The following is a 19,027-nucleotide window of genomic DNA, read 5'->3' on the forward strand; positions in this document are numbered from 1 at the left end:
TTTCTGGTATCCCCATATATAATTATGTTGTAGTTTATCCATTCTGTTGTTAATGGGGTATACATTTTGAGCTTAAGGTGATAACAAATAATGCATTTATGAACATGCTAGTACATGTCTTTTACTGAACATACATATGCATTTCTGTTGGGTTTATATCCCAGGGTGGAATTGCTCAATCCTAGAGTATAGGGTATGTTCTTCTCCAGTTTCTTTGTCTTTATATTTACCATGTGTTTATTTTTTTTATATTAAACCAGGAGTCAGTCATATTTTTCTTTTTCAGTTCTTTATTCTTTTCATCTGATCATTAGGACTTGGGTCAGAGAACACATGTATAATCTCTGCCTTGCTTGCCTCCCAAAGAGAGGTGCATAACTTAATCTCTTCTGGGCTTCGTCCTCTTGACTTCGTTGCCCTCTCTCACAGGACCTATGCATGGGTCCTGCCCCAGGCTCCCAAAACCTTGTCCCCTCAGGAGTCTCCTGATTCTAGTTTTATTCCTTCTAATCTGTCTCTGTAGGCACTAATTCAAATAGAACTATCCCTACTAAAAAATGTACTCAACTGTAACCAGAGTAAAGCACATGCCTTGTTGGCACTTCAAAGACCCAAGCGGTTAGGATAGGAGACGTTCTCTCATTCAGCTGGGCATCCAGTTGTTCCCTTGCTGTTTTTGCTGTTTGCAAATTGCCGGTCCTGTGATCCTGTGTAGGGGGAAGGTTGAAGGATGAAATATCACACAAGTGTTTTCACATCTTGATAGCAGTAGAAGGATTTCAGGGAAAATCCTTGCTAAAATTAAGATTGGAAGATTACTAGAATGTTCACTTGTCCCTACTTTGTCTATATACTGTTTTTTAAAAATTTATTATTATTTATTTTTTATTTTTTATTTTTTTTAAGAATTGAAAAGCTATCCAAAATTCCTTACAAAGAATTCTTAAAATTTTAGTGAGTATTAATTTTTTTTTTTGTAAATGAAATCAGGTACTAGATAAACCCCACTGTAAAATAAAGAATGCTAAAAGGTTTTTAAATTTTACAAATTTTCTAGGCTCTGAACAATGATAAGCAAAATTTTTATTTAGGATTTGTGAAATTAAAAAAAACAAAACAAAACTAAACTGAAGTTTGATCCTAATACTGATACATACCAGCTGGGAGCTTGGTATGTTACTTAGCATGTCTGAGTCTCAGTTTCCAAATACATAAATTGGGATAATAAAGCCTATTATCGGATTGTTGTCAGACTCATGTAAGATCAGGTAAAATACTCAGCATGGTACATTGATGTAGCAAGTCTGTAAAGGATTTTCTATTATTATTTCAAGAATGATACAGATTTATATCTGTTTGCCTTTTAAAATTCACAATCAGGGGTGCCTGGGTGGCTCAGTCGGTTAAATGTCTGACTTCAGCTCAGGTCATGATCTCACGGTTCGTGGGTTTGAGCCCTGCGTTGGGCTCTGTGCTGACAGATCAGAGCCTGGAACCTGCTTTGGATTCTCTGTCTCCCTTTCTCTGTCCTTCTCCTTCTCTCTCTCTGTCTCTCTCTCTCTGTCTCTCTCTCTGTCTCTCTGAAAAATAAGCAAAATTTAAAAACTAAATAAATAAAAACAATAAAATTCATGATCTGCATAAAGCAACAAAAGAAATAAAAATAATTATATACAAGCAAAGTTGATACAGAAAGGACAACTGAAATGTTTTAGCCATGGAAAATTTATTTACAAATTACATATGTTAATGAACTTAAAGGGAAGCTTTTACGCAGCATTCAACATTTATTTGGCTTTTATAAAATCCAAGACAAAAAATCTCTGTCATGACACTCGATGAAAACAATGCACGAACTACTTCAAATATTTATAGAAAGTTTAGTTAAGGAAGTGAGCTAAACCGAGGAAGGAGTTCCTCTGGAGACCTCAAAAGAATGTTTCAAAGCCATGCCAGTGTACCTCTACCCTGAGAAGAATAGTCAACTAACCATGTGCTTTTGTTTCTCCAGGGAGAAGTTGGCCGTGGCCCGACTGCAGCGAGAAGTTGACCAAAGAAGAAGTGAGGGGGCCATGGTAAGTGCTGGTTGCTTTCTCCTGATTCTGAACCTCCCTGCCAGAGGTTTCTGGCTTGAAAGGCATTTTGTGGCATTAAGGCTATCTAAGAGAAATATTTGCTTGCAGCAGATTTAATGATGTATTGGTAAATAATGTGTTCATAATGCAGTTTTGACAGTTGTGCCATTTACAGAGAATGACAGAGGGAGGGCGGGGGTAGGGAAGGAGGGAGACTGTATTAACTGAGAAAAAGAAATAAGTATTTGGACATGGAAGAGGATGTTCCAACATTCAGAGGGTTATACGGCTTTATTTCCGGAAGACCCAGGCTTCCAGCTGTGAGCACAGTGTTGGCAAATGAGCAATCTTGGGTTTTCAGATAAGAACAGTTCGACATAATTTAAGCCTCTCAGTTCTTTGAACTTAGAAACAAACAATCGAAAAGAACACTAGGATGTTTGCTAATGTGACTATCATCTGTCCTTTTCCTTCTGTGCGCTACGGTGATATATTTCTCCCTGTCTTTTCCAGTGTGTGCTGTTCAGAGAACTGATGTTTCCTTGTGTTTTGAATTGTACTAAAAAATCAATATGTTGTTTTGGTCCATAGCAACTTCATTTTATAGACTCTCTTTGCCACAGTATCTGCCTGTGTGCCACTCTAACATCAGAGATGACTGTCTGGGGACCCAGAGTATGCACGTGTGTGGATTACCTGCTGTTGCTACCTCTAAGCAAAAACTAGAACAGCAGATTTTTTTTTCTCACTTATGACAAAACAATGGCACAGGTGCAGTTTTTCAGCACAAGAATTATCTTTTATAAAAAAGAGAAGTGGTACATTTTTAGACCTTGCAGTCTGTGTCTGTTGCATTTTGAGTGCTAATTGACAATCCATCCACCGAAAAGAATAAGAAATTTGTAAAATCTGCTGGACTCTCTCTTCTGTCAGGGAAGGCAAAGGTCTGGAGCAAGAGGCGGAATGTTGAGTGGGTTCTGGAATGGTGCAGTGGCCTTTGAGTGTGCTAAAATCCTTAAGTGATCAACTGTTTGCTCTTCTGGTGATCTTAATGCAAAGAGAATCTTGAATGTCCAAATGATAAGAAACAACTGCTCACAGGCATCTTTGCACAATGAAAAGGAAGTAAACTGGAGAAGGTGAAGGTTTAGTCAAATAGTAAACTGAGAATGTCCAGTCTGGACTTTGGGACTGGACTGTATTGGGAAATGTGTATGGGCTAGGCCATTCTGCAGTGTTTCAGTCTTTTGTTTCAGGCTAGCTCCTGTTGTACATGTCATCAGCTGTGTCCTAACTGAATGGGAAGAAGTGACAACTTTTCTAGCTCTCTGTTTTTTCATCTTCAAAATGAGGAGGTTGGGATTTTATGGTTCCATTAGCTTAGTGGATCATGTTACTGAGTATTTGTTTATGTAAAGTTTTTATGATGAGGAGCTTTTCCTGGTAATAGCTAAATGTTATTTAAGCTCATAAGAACATGCCTCTGAAGAATGTATCTTTCTGATTGCCAGTAAATGAACCTCAGTTGAAATAATCTCTGGCAGATAACTCACTAGTCTTTAAAAAGATAAAAGCCCCTTTTGAAATATTGTACAAGTAATTGTTCAGGGTAGAAAATATCCAGAAAACGCAGGGAGACAAAAAAATTACTCTCATTGCTCAGAAAACAACGTTGGAGATGTTTCTAGTATTTTATTACTCATATTTTAATTATGGTAATGAAAAATCACACTTGGGGCGCCTGGGTGGCTCAGTCGGTTGTGTCTGACTTTGGCTCAGGTCATGATCTCACAGTTCTTGGGTTCGTGCCCCACGTCAGGCTCTGTGCTGACAGCTTAGAGCCTGGAGCCTGCTTTAGATTCTGTCTCCCTCTCTCTCTGCCCCTCCCCAGCTCGCACTCTGTCTCTCTCTCTCTCTCTCAAAAATAAATAAACATTAAAAATAAAAAAAATATTTTAAAAAGAAAAATCACACTTATGTGTTGACTGATTTAACACATATTTATTGAGCACTTATTATGTGCCCAGCACTGTTCTAGGCACTGGGGAAACATCAGTGGAAGAAAAAAACAGGCAAAAATCTGAGAGCTTACATTCTAGGGTTTGTGGAGACAGGCATTGAATGTATTTAGAGTGATAGATGGTGGAAGCAGCTATGAGAAAATAAGATGAGGGTAGGAAAGATTGGGAGTTCTAGGAAATCACTATTTTAAATAAAGTTTAGAGTAGTGAAGTTAGTTACTACTGAAAAGTTAGTAATTGAGCAAAACTTGAAGGAGACAAAGGAGTGAATGATGGTACTATCTGGGGGAGGATCATTTTATGTTGGGAGATGAACAGGTGCAAAGACTTGGGGTGCCCGAGGAAGAACACGGAGACAGACTATCTGGAGAGGAGTGAGGGAGAGAGTGAATAGTAGAAGATAAAGTCAGAGCTGTGTTTGGGGACAGAATGGTAAGTCATCAGGGTCCCCAGGGTTCTCTGGCTGATGGTCTGAGTGATAGGAGCCATTGGAAGGCTTTGTGTGATGCAGTGACATGATGTGATTTACTACTATTCATATCACTGTTTCCCCCCACTCACCTTCTATGATTTATCGCAATCTTAGAGACACCATAAGCCCTGATTTTCATTAGTGTCCTTTATTTTGTTTCTTTTCCCTTTTTCTCAAGGTTTTTCTCCTCTTAAGTCTGGTTTTCTACTTAATTACATGCTTCAGCTTTTCTCCTCGTAGGATTCATTTATTTCTGAAGTCCTGATTCTTTCAGTATCTGACAGCTCCTAAAATCAGGCACTTCTATTCATCCTCTAAATTTAACTCTTGCTGTTACAAGCCCAGAACTTTGTCATGTCTACAGCAAAAGCAGAAGGCAGTTCATCACAACCACATCACTTTATTTAAAGACTACTATTTACAGTATTCTGTATTTTTATCCACATGAAAGGAAAAATGGTATGGAAAAGTTTAGTAAGTATTTTGAAAAAAAAACATATAATTGAGTCAGCTCTTTCTTTTAAATCATCAATGAACTTGTTATAATCAAAGTCTTTAATGCAAAGCATGCCCTTTTAAAAATTTGACTTTATGCAATACATTTCTTTACTTAGAAATTTTAAGATAGTACTCAAGGCACCATTTTTGAGAAACTTATTGTATTATTTTAGCTCACCTATTGTTTTTGAATAATTTTGGACTTAGAAGAAAGTTTCACATCTGTATGTATCCCCTTGATCTGGAGTTATAATGTTAGTGTCTTACAGAACCATGGCATAATTATCAAAACTAAGAAATTGCTGTTGGCATGTTGCTATTAACCAAACTTCAGATTTTATTAGAATTTCACCAGTTTTTCCAATAATTTCCATTTTATGATCTAGGATTCAATCCAGAGTACCACACTGTATGTAGAGAGATTGCTTTTTTTTTTTTAATGTTTATTTTTAAGAGAGAGAGAGAGAGAGAGGAGGGGAAGCACAACAGAAGGAGACAGAATCCAAAGCAGGCTCCAGGCTCTGAGCACAGAGCCCGACGCTGGGTTCAAACTCACAGACAGTGAGATCATGACCTGAACTGAAGTTGGAGACTTAACCCACTGACACACCAAGGTGCCCCTAGAGAGACTGCTTTGTAATGTCTGGTTGGTACATATGTGGAAGTAAGAAGATCATGAGCTTGCCAGTAGTTACCTATGTACGTTACCAGGTTTTATCAATTCTGCCTGCTCTTTTGTTCTGTTAACCCAAGTATTTATTTGGGTGAGCCTTCTTCCAGCAATTAGATATTTCATACTTGTTTCCTTTGCTCTTAACTCTTTCATGGAATAACTATCACTATTGTTTTTATACTTACTTTTCATTATTTTTCACAGACTGCTCTAAGACCTTGTTTTTCTTCATTCCAGGAGATTCTGTTTCAGCGTCTACTCCCTAACACTGGCTCAGTTTGCGTAAAATCTATTCTGTCCTTAAGACTTTAATGTCATCTTAAATTTTATTATATGTAGAAAGACCTATTTCACTCCCAAAGTGTACAGATACTCATTATCATTATCTTTTGGAAAGTATATATATTTTTTGCCATAAATCTTTTCATCTTCTATGGAATTAATTTGGTGTGAGGCAGAGATGAAAAGACATATTTTCCCAAATTGATATTAATTTCCCAACATCATTTATTAAACAGTCTAACCTATGCTGTCACCTTCACCATATTGCAAATACCCCTATCAATCTACATGAACTCCTGGACTGGTTGTACTTTTTCATTAACGATTGTTGATTCTTACACTATTGTAAATTGTTTTATTTACTAGAAATTGATAGTTTACTTAATACTTTGTAGGCCAGATTCCTTCTAATCATATTTTTTTCTCCAAACTTACAAAGACAATTTTATTTGTGAATGACAATAAGAGTTTGAGTTAAAAAAATATGTATTTACATTAAAAATAATGTTTTTATTTATATTTATAGCACAATAAATTACCACAGAGAGACCATTTCAAAAATGACATGAACAATGGCTTAAGTATATTTGCTGTTTTCTTAAATTTAAGTTAAAAAAAGTTTTCGAAGGATATCATTTCTGCCACTCTTTATCTTTGTTTTGTATCAGAGATATTATTTACAAAGAATGCTATTATTCTACTGAACACAATTTTTGAAATGCTTGGGCTAATTATGCCAAATCTTAGATTCTGTATAGATCCTTTTCATCTCATTGAGTAATTTCTACTTGGGAAAAAGAAAAATATCAATTCTTGATTTCTCATCTCAAGGCACTAAGGACACAAAGAAAGTCCATTTACTTTGTTGTTAAGATTCCATTTTAGGGGCGCCTGGGTGGCGCAGTCGGTTAAGCGTCCGACTTCAGCCAGGTCACGATCTCGCGGTCCGTGAGTTCGAGCCCGGCGTCAGGCTCTGGGCTGATGGCTCGGAGCCTGGAGCCTGTTTCCGATTCTGTGTCTCCCTCTCTCTCTGCCCCTCCCCCGTTCATGCTCTGTCTCTCTCTGTCCCAAAAATAAATAAAAAATGTTGAAAAAAAAAATTTAAAAAAAAAAAAAAAAAAAAAAAAAAAAAAAAAAGATTCCATTTTATCCTTCATGTAGATACTCAGACACTGCCAGGATGGACATGGAGCCATAGTCCCTAAGAATATCAGTTCTCGTTAGTAGTTTTCTTGGGATCAGGATTTGGTTTTGATGTAATTAGAAGTTTGTTGTTTGCAATAGTCCAGTAGGTCATACATCTGATTTTCTATCTAATAGTAGTCAAAGAAGGGGGTTAGGATGTGACCAAGGCAAATTAAGTGTTTCCTTTTACCTTTTTTGGGGATACAATTAACATACTATATTAGCTTCAGGAGCACAACACATGATTTGATATAGGTGTATACATAGTGAAATGATTACCACAGTAAGTCTCTGGACACCTGGATGACTCAGTTGGTTAAGCATCAAACTCTTGGTTTTGGCTCAGGTAATGATCTCATGGTGGTAAGATCAAGCCCTACATTGGGTGCTGTGCTGGACGTGAAACCTGCTTAAGATTCTCTCTCTCCTCTCTCTGCCCCTCCATGCACATTAAAAAAAAAAAAAGTCTAGGTAACATCTATCACCATACTTAATTTGTTTCTGATGAGAACTTTTACTCATACTTAATTTTTTTTGATGAGAACTTTTTTTGATGAGAAGATTTATTCTCAGTAACTTTCAAATTTGAAAATACAGCAGTATTATAACTGTAGTTACCAAGCTATATATTATGTTCTCAGGACCTACTTATTTTGTAACTGGAAATTTGTACCTTTTTACCACCTTCATTCAATTCATGCCCCAACCCCCACGCCTCTGGCATTCACTAATCTGTTCTCTGCATGTATAATTTGTTTTTGTTTAAGATTTCACAAATCAGTAAGATCATATGGCATTTGTCTTTCTCAGACTTATTTCAAGGTCCATCCACATTGCCATAAATCTTTTCAATGCTCTCAAGGTCCATCCACATTGTTGCAAATGCAGAAGGCAAGATTAATTTATTTTTATGGCCGAGTTCTTTCTCCATTCATGTTGTTGGACACTTAGGTTGTTTGTATGTCTTGGCTGTTGTAAATAATGCTGCAGTGAAATGGGAGTACAGATAGCTCTTCAAGACTGATTTTATTTCCTTTGATAAATACCCAGAAATGGAGTTGCTGGATCATATGGTATTTCTTTTGTTTAATTTTTGAGGAATCTCCATACTGTTTTCCATAGTAGCTGCACCAATTTATATTCCTACCAATATTGCACAAGGGTTTTCTTTTCTCCACATCCTTGGCAACACTTTTTTTTTTTTTTTGTCTTGTGTGCAATGGTCATTCTAATACTATTGTGTTATTGTGAGGTTATATCTCATTGTGGTTTTGATTTGTATTTCCTGGATGATTGGTATTATTGGAGCACTTTTTAATGTGCCTGTTGGCTATCTTTATATCTTCTTTGGAAAAATACCTATTCAGATTCTCTGCCTATTTTGTAATTAGATTGTTATTGAGTTTTATGAGTTCTGTATATATTTTGGATATTAATCTTTTAATGGATATATAATTTGCAAGTATTTCCTCTTCATTTTATAGGTGGTTACCTTTGCAGAAGGTTTTTAGTTTGATATCATCCTGTTTGTTTTATTTTTGCCTTTGCTGCCTTTGCTTTTGGTGTCATATCCAAAAAATTATTGCCAAGAATGTTATGGAGCTTACCCCTATTCTTTCTTCTGGTATTCTTATGATTTCAGGTATTTCATTCAAGTATTTACCCCATTTGAAGTTGATTTTTATGTGTGGTCTAAGAGTGGTCCAGTTTCATTCTTTTGCATGTGACTGTCCAGTTTTTCCAGCACCATTTATTGAAGAGACTGTCATATATATTTTTTACTCCTTTGTTGTAAACAAAGGATTAATTGACCAAATATTCATGCATTTATTTCTGGACTCTTTATTCTGTTTCATTGATCTCTATGTCTGTTTTTATATCAATATCATACTGTTTTGATTATTACAACTTTGTAATATAATTCTTCTTTCTCAAGATTGCTTTGGCTATTCTGGGTCATTTGTGATTCCATCATAATCTTAAAATTGTCTATTTAGCTTTAAATTTCCTATTTCTATGAGAAATACCATTGGGATTTTAATAGGGATTGTATTCAATCTATGGATTGCTTGGGTAGTATGGACATTTTAATAATATTCTTTCAGTCATTGAGCACAGACTATCTTTTCATTTGTTTGTGTCACCTTTAGTTTCTTTCATGAATGTCTTACAGTTTTCAGCATATAAATCTTTTATCTACTTGGTTAAATTGATTCATAAGTATTTTATTCTTTTTGGTGCACTTGTAAATGTTTTTTTTTTTTTTTAATTTCTCCTTCTGATCACTATTAGTATATGGAAGTTCAACTGATTTTTGAAAAATTGTGTTTTTAACAGTTTGAAAAGCTTGGACTTGTCTCATTGTGTAAATAGGTTGATGTAGAAAGTAGTCAGTATTGTTGACTTCTAAGTATCATCCAAAGAAGAGGAACATTGGGGACAAAACATCGTTCACAGTGTTTATCACTTGCTCAAATATATCCACAATATATACCTGGAGAAAGAGCAGAAATTTATAATATCCTTATAAAAGCCAACTTAAAAAATCATTTCTATCTACTTGGCTTTTAATTTATGAACATTTGAGAATGGTAGGTTCTAAACTTCAGGACATGTTTCTGTAAATGTGCTGAAGTTTGGAAATAGGCCCTACATATTATTTTGTTCATTTGTTTATTCAACATAGTATCAGCAGAGAATAGAATGAGGTCCTTGCTTTTATGAAATGTAAAATATAAATACTTATTATACAAATACATCAGTGTCCTAGTTTTCATGATCCCTTTTTAGTCAGTAGTATTAGAAATCATTAATAGACAGAAATTTTTTAGTAAATCTGAAAATGAAAATATAATATTTTAAGTAACTCATTTTTAAACAAATTATAAGGAACCTTAAAAATATTTAAACTCACTGACAATGGAACCCCTAATTTTGAGATGCAATCAAATTAAAATTTAAAGTGAAATGTATAGCTTTAGGGGCGCCTGGGTGGCGCAGTCGGTTAAGCGTCCGACTTCAGCCAGGTCACGATCTCGCGGTCCGTGAGTTCGAGCCCCGCGTCAGGCTCTGGGCTGATGGCTCGGAGCCTGGAGCCTGTTTCCGATTCTGTGTCTCCCTCTCTCTCTGCCCCTCCCCCGTTCAGCTCTGTCTCTCTCTGTCCCAAAAATAAAAATAAAAAACGTTGAAAAAAAAATTAAAAAAAAAAAAGAAATGTATAGCTTTAAATTAAATGCACAAAATAGGCAAAAAATAGATTTAAAATTAATCATCCAGTCAAATAGTAATGAAGAATTTAAAAAAACCTAAATAATGAAGAAAGAAATAATGAAATTAAAACCAATGAATTACAAAGTGTAGAAATATCATAAAATTGTCAGCAATTACTAACTTATCAATTTATGCATAAGAATGATAAGGCACTTGGATCATGTGAACTTTGGGTATTTGAGATGAAGAGTTATTAATGTTTAGGTATACTCTGGCTACTATGGTTGTATATTTAAAAAAGAGTCCTTATTGTCTAGAGATACATGCAGTAATATTTACCAGTAAAATTCCTAGGTTTGTCCAGGTTTCTGATGTCTAGGTTTACTTCCAAATATACTGGACAAAGGAATTAGGTGATTTAGAGGAATCAAAATTGGCCATATTTGGTAACTATAGATGCTGAGTATTTTTTGTACTTTTCTTCTTACTTTTATGAATGTTTAAAAATTGTTTTGTGTTAAAAGTTTTTAAAAATCTGCCCCCTAAAAAGCTGCGAGGTTTTGATGATTTTACAGAGTTCAACCAAACCTTTAGTGAAAGAAATGCTGTTTTATACAAATTGGTGCTGAAAAAAGAAACTGAGAGACATATCCCAACTCACTGTTTAAAAATAAACTTTCTTTTTTACTTTACAACATTTAAATATTTACAAAAAAATTTCACAGATAGTGCAGAGTGTTCCCATATGTCCCATACAGTTTCTCCAATTATTAACATCTTATCTTATTGTGTTACAATTGTCACAATGAATATGGATACATTATTGTTAACTAAAGTCTATGCTTTATTCAGATTTTCATAGTTTTACTGAATGTCCCTTTTTCTTTTTCAGAATCTTATATAGAATACGGATTTCATTCAGATTCACCTCATTATGCATGTCTCCCAAAATTCTTGGTGGTGACAGATTCTCATACTTTCCTTGCTTTTCATGACCTTGGCAGTTTCAAATATTGGTTAGTGAATTTTAGGGATTTATCTCATTGAGATTTGTCTGATGTTTTTTTCATGATTAGATGGGTATATATTTTTAAATGTAGATATCAAATTAAAGTGTTATTTTCATCATTTCATGTGAGGCTTGGATATTATCAATATAATTATGACTGTTGAAGTATACCTGGATCACCTGACTGAGGTGGTGTTTGTCAGGTTCCCCCCGGAAAGGTGCTCTCCACGCCCTTCCATACTGTACTCTCTGGAAGGAAGTCACTGTGCATAGCCCATTATTAAGGGTTGGAGAGTTGTGTTCCACCTCCTTGAGGGTGGAGTATCTACCTAAATTAGTTTGGATTCTTCTGCTTGAGATATTTGTCTCTTCCTCCTATTTATTTTCAATCATTTTTTTTTATATTATGAATGCATTGATGTTTATATTTAAGATTATCAACCAGTATAAAATCTTTTTTTGCTCAAATTGTTCTAGCTTGGGCCATTAGCAGTCACTTTTGGCTCCTGTGTCCCATTGACATACTACCATTACTGTTTTTGTTGGTTTGTTATTTCCTTGTATCTCTTTTTTTTCTGTCTAGTTTATTGAGATATAATTCACATACAACATTGTATAAGTTTGGGGTATACAGCATAGTGACTTGGCTTAACCTTTACTGTAAAATGATGACCACAGTAAGTTCAGCTAACATCCATCATTACATGCAGATATTATAAATATATTTTTCTTTGTGATTAAAACTCTTAGAATCTACTCTTAATGACTTTCATCTATCATAGAGCAGTGGTCACTACAGTTCTCATGTTACACATGATTTCTCTAGCACTTACTTATCTTATAACTGGAAGTTTGTACCTTTTGACCACTTTCATCCAATTGTACCTTTGCCCCCGTAATCACAAATCTCATCTTTAATTCAGTGAGTTCTTTTTTAAATTTCAATTCCACATATAAGCGAGATCATATAGTATTTATCTTTCTTTGTTGGACTTAACTTTAATTAGTGTAATGCTCTCAAGTTCCATCCATGTTGCCACAAGTGGTGGGATTTCCTCAATTTTAATAAATTAATATTATTCCATTCTCTATATATCTCTATATATAGGCATATATAGTTATAGTTTTATAGAGATATATATAATTCTATATAGATACAATTCTATATAGATATATGTTCTATCTCTGTATAGAATATATCTATATAGAATATAGAGAATATTTTCTGTATTCTCTATTTATATTCTCTCTATATATATACCATATATATTCTATATAGATATAGCTATATAAAATTGTATCTATCTATATAGAATTATATCTATTATGGAATATGATACATATTCTATATCTATATTCTCACTCCTATCTATATTTATTTAATTATATCTATATAGAATCATATGTATATATTCTCTATATAGTCTCCCTCCATATGCAGATGCCTCAGTTTCTTTATCAATTCATCCATCACTGATGGACACTTAAGTTGTTTCTATGTCTTAGCTCCTGTCATAGTTTCTGCTATGGACATGGAAGTACAGACACCTATTTGACATAATGATTTCATTTCCTTTGTACATATTCCCAGAAGTGGAATTGCTGGATCATATGATAGTTGTATTTTTAATTTTTGGAGGAAACCCAATACTGTTTTTCATAGTGGCCACACCAGTTTATAATCCCACCAAGAGTACCTGAGAGTTCCCTTTCCTCCACACCCTTCACCAGCATTGTTGTCTTTTGTCTTTTGTCTTTTTGATGCTAGCCATTCTAACAGACATGAGGTGGGATCTTACTGTTTTCATGTGCATATCTCTAATGATTGGTGATGTTGAGCATCTTGTCATGTACCTGTTGAACATTTATATTATTTTCTTTGACAAAATATTCAGGTCCCTTGCTTATTCTTTAAATTTATTTTTACTACTGTGACTACTATTGCTGTTGAGTTATAAGAGTTCCCTGTATATGTCGGATACTAACCCCTTATATATATGGTTTGCAAATATTTTTAATCATTACATATTGCCTTTTCATTTTGTTGATTGTTTCTTTTGCTATGCAGAAAGTTTTTAGTTTATTGTATTCACTTGTTAATTTTTTTTTTTTTTATTTTGTTGTTTGTGCTTTAGGTGTCATGTGCAAAAATTAATTGTCAAGAGCCATATCGAGGAGCTTTGTTATTACATATTCTTTTGGGAGTATCATAGTTTCAGGTCTTATATTTAAGTCTTTAATCCATTTCGTGTTAATTTTTGTGAGTGTGGAAGATTGGGGTCTAATTTCATTCTTTTGAGTGTAATGATCCAAGTGACCAGCATCATTATTGAAGAAACTGTCTTTTCTCCACTGAGTATTTTTGGCTCTTTTGTGTCTCAGAATATGAGTCTGGAATTCTCTCTTGTCCATCAAGAGAGTGGATGAAGAATTGAATATAGGAGGGGCTGATGTCCAGGAGGAGACAAGAGCCCCAAACAGGGGTTTTGTCTCCTTATTTATTGAACTCACAAGATATTACCCACGTGGTGAACATGAAGAAAACAAGATCTTACACATGTGAACATGGAGAAAACAGTCAGACAGTAATCATTAACTTGTGTGTGTAAGAAGCAAAGGGTCTGGGGTTCAAACTCACCACAAGAGCATGACCTTAGCCAAAGTGGGGGTGCTCAACCGACTGAGCCACACAGGCGCCCCTAATTTTAGACATTGTAATTGATACGTGGTGGTGTCTCATTGTGATTTAATTTGCATTTCCTTTATGATGGAAGATGTTGAGCGCTTTTCATCCACCTATTGTCCCTTTATATGTCTGGCAAATTGTGCTTATTTGAGGGAAGTGAAAAGTTTTCTGAGTTTCATAAGTTTCCTATATGTTTTGAATACAAGTCTGTTGTCAAAATAAGTGTTGCACATCCTTCCCCATTCTTTGGTTTGCCTCTTCATTTGAAAAAAAATGGTGTCCTTTGATGGCTGAAGCATTTGTTTTAATTAAAAAAATTAATGTTTATTTGTTTTTGAGAGAAAGAGCTCAAGCAGGGAAGGAACAGAGAGAGAGGGTAGAATCAGAAGCAGGTTCCAGGCGCCAGGCTGTCAGCACAGAGGCCGATGCGGGGCTCAAACTCATGACCTGAGCCAAAGCTGGATGCTTAACCGACTTAGCCACCCAGGAGCCCCAGATGAGCAAAAGCATTTTAACAAAGATAACACTCCATTTATTTATTTAGTCAGTCACAATTAGCACTTTCTGTAATCAAATAATCTTTCCATACCCTGTATTGACTGAAATACCTTCTTTTTTTTTCCTTTAGAAGCTTTATATGTTTGGGTTTATGTTTATATCTTTGATTCATTGGTACTTAATTTTTGTTCAAGGTGTGACGTGAGGCTTGGGGTTCATTTTTAAAAATACTGATACCCACTTATTTTTGTATCATTTTTTGAATTGACCTTGCTTCCTTTAGTGTTGTTTTTGGAAACCATTCCCTTTAGATGTACAAGTCTATATTTGGATTCCCTCTTCTGTTCCCTATATCTGTTTCTCTATCTTTTTCAAATGCTACCTGTCAGTAGTATTTTACAGTTATCAGCGCAGAGCTCTTGAACACCTTATTATTAAATTTAACCCTAATTGTTTTCTGGGTTTTGGTGTTAATGAAATGAATCTTGTTAAAAATTTTATATTCTAAATGTTGGTCATTCTTTCAGAACTTTAAAAATGATGTTATACTTCCTTCTGGCTACCTTGATTTCTTTTTTTTTATTGTTACTTTTTTTTAATATGACATTTATTGTCAAACTGGTTTCCATACAACACCCAGTGCTTATCCCATCAAGGCTACCTTGATTTCTGATGAGAAATCTCTAGTAATTAGATTTGTTGTTCCTTAATTTTGGTCTCTGGTTGTTTTGTTTGTGTATTTGCTTTGTTTTGTCTTTGGTTTCCCACAGTGTAACTATGTTTTGGAACATAGAATTCTTTGAAATTATCCTGTTGGGGATTCATTGAGCCTCTTGAATTAGTAAGTTTATGTATTTGACCATTTTTTGCACCCCATTTTTTCTCTATCCTTCTGAGACCCCATTTTTCTCTATCCTCTATCCTTCTGAATCACAGAAATTTTGGTAGTATCACACAGATCTCAGAGTTTATATTCATTTTTATTATCTCTTGACATTTTGGATAATTTCTATTGATGTATCTTCACATTCATAGGTTGTTTCTTGGTTGTCTGCATTCTGCTATTGAGTTAATCCAGTGAATGTTTTATTTTGGTTTTTCTGTCTCTTAGTTTTCAATTTTTTTCCTATGTTTTCTATTTTTTACTTTCAACATTTTCTTTATTTTTATCTTCTATTTCTTTGGTAAGATATTGTTTCCATCTCCCTGCCCCTTTTCAAGGGTTTGCTCTTTTGTTGAAAAGAGTGAAAGGGGCACCTGGGTGGCTCAGTTAAGTGTTCGACTTGATTTTAGCTCAAGTCATGATCTCACAGTCTGTGAGTTCGAGCCCCATGTTGGGCTCTATGCTGACAGCCTAGAGGCTCCTTGGGATTCTCTCCCTCTCCCTCCCTCCACCCCTTCCCTCCACTGACTCTTTCTCTAAAAATAAACAAACAAACATTAAAAAAATAAAAGAATGATATATTTGCTTTTCTAATGCCTTAAAAAAATTCCAACATCTGTAGCAAAGAGGGAGTACTCTTTGCTTTCTAGTCCCACTCTGAGCTTTTCTTTGCCTTAAGGATCACTCTCCACTTTGTTGCCCTGCCTCTAGCAATAGGGGTTGTAGCAGCATATTCAGTGGAGAGCTGGAGTGCCTGTGTCCCTTAGTTCTTTTTTTTACCCACAGCTTTAGGAACTCTCTCTCTGTATATGTCCCTGGGGATAGTTCTCTCTCAGATCTCTGTGACACTCCATCAGCTAACAGCCCATGATGAGTATTTACTGAAAGTCAAGTGTATGTCACGGGTTTCTTTGCCCTGCCCTTGGCCTTAGTGGTCCTTGATACTCACACACTTTAGGGGGATTCTTTCTCAGCTCTCTTTCTCTGACCCAGTGCTTCCAGGTGAAGGTTCAGTAAAGAGTGGACAAAAATTGGCAGATGGTACAGATTCTTCTTCTTCTTTTTTTTAAGCCATATTCCATTTTATTATTATTTTTTTTAATTTTGTTTAAATCCAAGTTAGTTAACATATAATTTAATAATGGTTTCAGGAGTGATTCATCACTTACATATAACACCCAGTGCTCATCCCAACAAGTGCCCTCCTTAATACCCATCACCCATTTAGCTCATTCCCCCACCCAACACCCCTCCAGCAACCCTCAGTTTGTTCTCTGTATGTATTTAAGTGTCTCTTATAGTTTGCCTCCCTGTCTGTTTTTATCTTATTTTCCCTTCCCTTCCCCTATGTTCATCTGTTTTGTTTCTTAAATTCCACATATGAGTGAAATAATATATTTGTCTTTCTCTGGCTGACTTAGTTCTCTTAGCAGAATACATTTGAGTTCCATTCATGTTGTTGCAAATGGCAAGGTTTTATCCTTTTGATAGATGAGTAATATATCATTGTATCAGTGTGTAATATATCATTGTATGTATATACATACACACACATACATACATACATACATACCACATTTTTATCCATTCGTCAGTTGATGGACAATTGGGCTCTTCCATAATTTGGCTATTGTTTATAGTGTTGCAGTGCATGTGCCCCTTAAAATCAGCATTTTTGTATCCTTTGGATAAATACCTAGTAGTGCAGTTGCTGGGTTGTAGGGTAGCTCTATTTTTAATTTTTTGAAGAGACTCCATTCTGTTCTCCAGAGTGGCTGCACCAGTTTGCATTCCTACCAGCAGGGCAAAAATGTTGCCCTTTCACATTCTTTTTGTAGCTGTGACTCCTAAGGATTCTAAATAAACATACCAGCACACTCAAACTTAAAACACTTATAAACATTTTATTTGGTTTCTCCCATCAATGACAGACTTCTCATCCATCCATTTTCTTAGGATGAAAGCCACCATGGGTCTCTTGATTCCTTGGAGTGGGGATTCATCAGTTCCTGAGTTTCAGTCCATTCATGTTTCTTAATATCTTTAGTTCTCTAATGAGATTTTAAAATTTATAATCTTGACTCTGTCAGACCTGTTTTCATTTTTATGGTGGAAACAATGTTATTTTGAGATTATATATTCTAATTTTGATTTATTTCTTTTTTTTTTAGCTCCATTTGTTAAACAGACATACTTTCTGTATCGAATTGCTTTAGAAAATTTGTCAAAAATTCTTTGCTAATTGTCATTAAAATTCAGTTTCAAACTTTCTGATCTTCATGATATTCCAAGAGCTCATGAAAGGTGCTGTGATGAAGTCCCCTTTCAAGGGTATTTATCCTGAGTTTCCACATTGGTTAATCCTCACCATTGCTTTCACCATTGTTCTTGGCCCAAACAAGTAAAGTATCTCCTTGAGTATCTATGGAGAATTTTTTTTTCAAATGTTTTATCTAGTGGTTGCTAGTGGTTCAAATAGAAAGACAAAATAATGTCCCTACCTTATATGTGGAATAAGATGCATTTCAAAGACTTTGTGGAGGAAGAAGATGTTTACTCAATTATTGGATAAAACATTTTATTAGAACTGCAATATTATATTTGCTGAAAAGCACTTCATTGCTTGATGATGTGTAAACCAAGGTACATAGCCCTAAATGATTGGCTGGTTAATATCAGGTACAGAATAACCACCTGTGAACCCTTGTCAGAGAAAACTGTTGCCCCTTTTATCTCTCATGAGTCTTTTTAAAAAGTCTTAGAAAATAGTCATTATTTATTTATTTATTTATTTTCTTATTAACTTGTTTTATTTTTTATTATTTTTTAATTTACATCCAAATCAGTTAGCATATAGTGCAACAATGATTTCAGGAGTAGATTCCTTAGTGCCCCTTACCCATTTAGCCCATCCCCTCTCCCACAACCCATCCAGCAACCCTCAGTTTGTTCTCCATATTTATGAGTCTCTTCTGTTTTGTCCCCCTCCCTGTTTTTATATTATTTTTGTTTCCCTTCCCTTATGTTCATCTATTTTGTCTCTTAAAGTCCTCATATGAGTGAAGTCATACGATTTTTGTCTTTCTTTGACTAATTTCACTTAGCATAATACCCTCCAGTTTCGTCCATGTAGTTGCAAATGGCAAGATTTCATTCTTTTTGATTGCCGAGTAATAATATGCCATTGTATATATACACCACATCTTCTTTATTCATTCATCCATCAATGGACATTTGGGCTCTTTCCATACTTTGGCTATTGTTGAAATAGTCATTATTTTTAACCTCAGTATGTACTAATAAGAACATTCTGTATGCATGTGTATATAATTGTGCAAATATGTACTAAATTTAAAAACAGTGAATTAATTTAGTGTCAGGTTACCCTTATCAACTCTAACCCTCATCACCAGTGCTCTTTGTAAGTAGGCAACCTTCAGTGTCCTTAATTGTCTACTGAAATATATTGGTATTTTATGGAAACTCTCTTTTTAGATATAATTTGGAATTAGACATTTATTTTTCATATTCAAAA

The 19,027-nt window shown here is 34.9% G+C and overlaps 1 protein-coding gene across 7 annotated transcripts in view; it reads left to right on the top strand.

Moving 5' to 3' along the window:
* NCKAP5 (NCK associated protein 5) overlaps positions 1-19,027 on the top strand; it is a 980,982-nt gene that overhangs the window by 448,074 nt on the left and 513,881 nt on the right. For all 7 annotated transcript variants that reach the window (XM_058715464.1, XM_058715465.1, XM_058715463.1 and 4 more), the window contains one exon: positions 2,012-2,075. In XM_058715464.1, coding sequence (XP_058571447.1) covers positions 2,012-2,075 — 64 coding nt within the window. The remainder of the gene's footprint in view (positions 1-2,011; positions 2,076-19,027) is intronic.

This window comes from Neofelis nebulosa, chromosome 2 (assembly GCF_028018385.1).
Source record: "Neofelis nebulosa isolate mNeoNeb1 chromosome 2, mNeoNeb1.pri, whole genome shotgun sequence".
In the NCBI taxonomy this organism is placed as follows: Eukaryota; Metazoa; Chordata; class Mammalia; order Carnivora; family Felidae; genus Neofelis; species Neofelis nebulosa.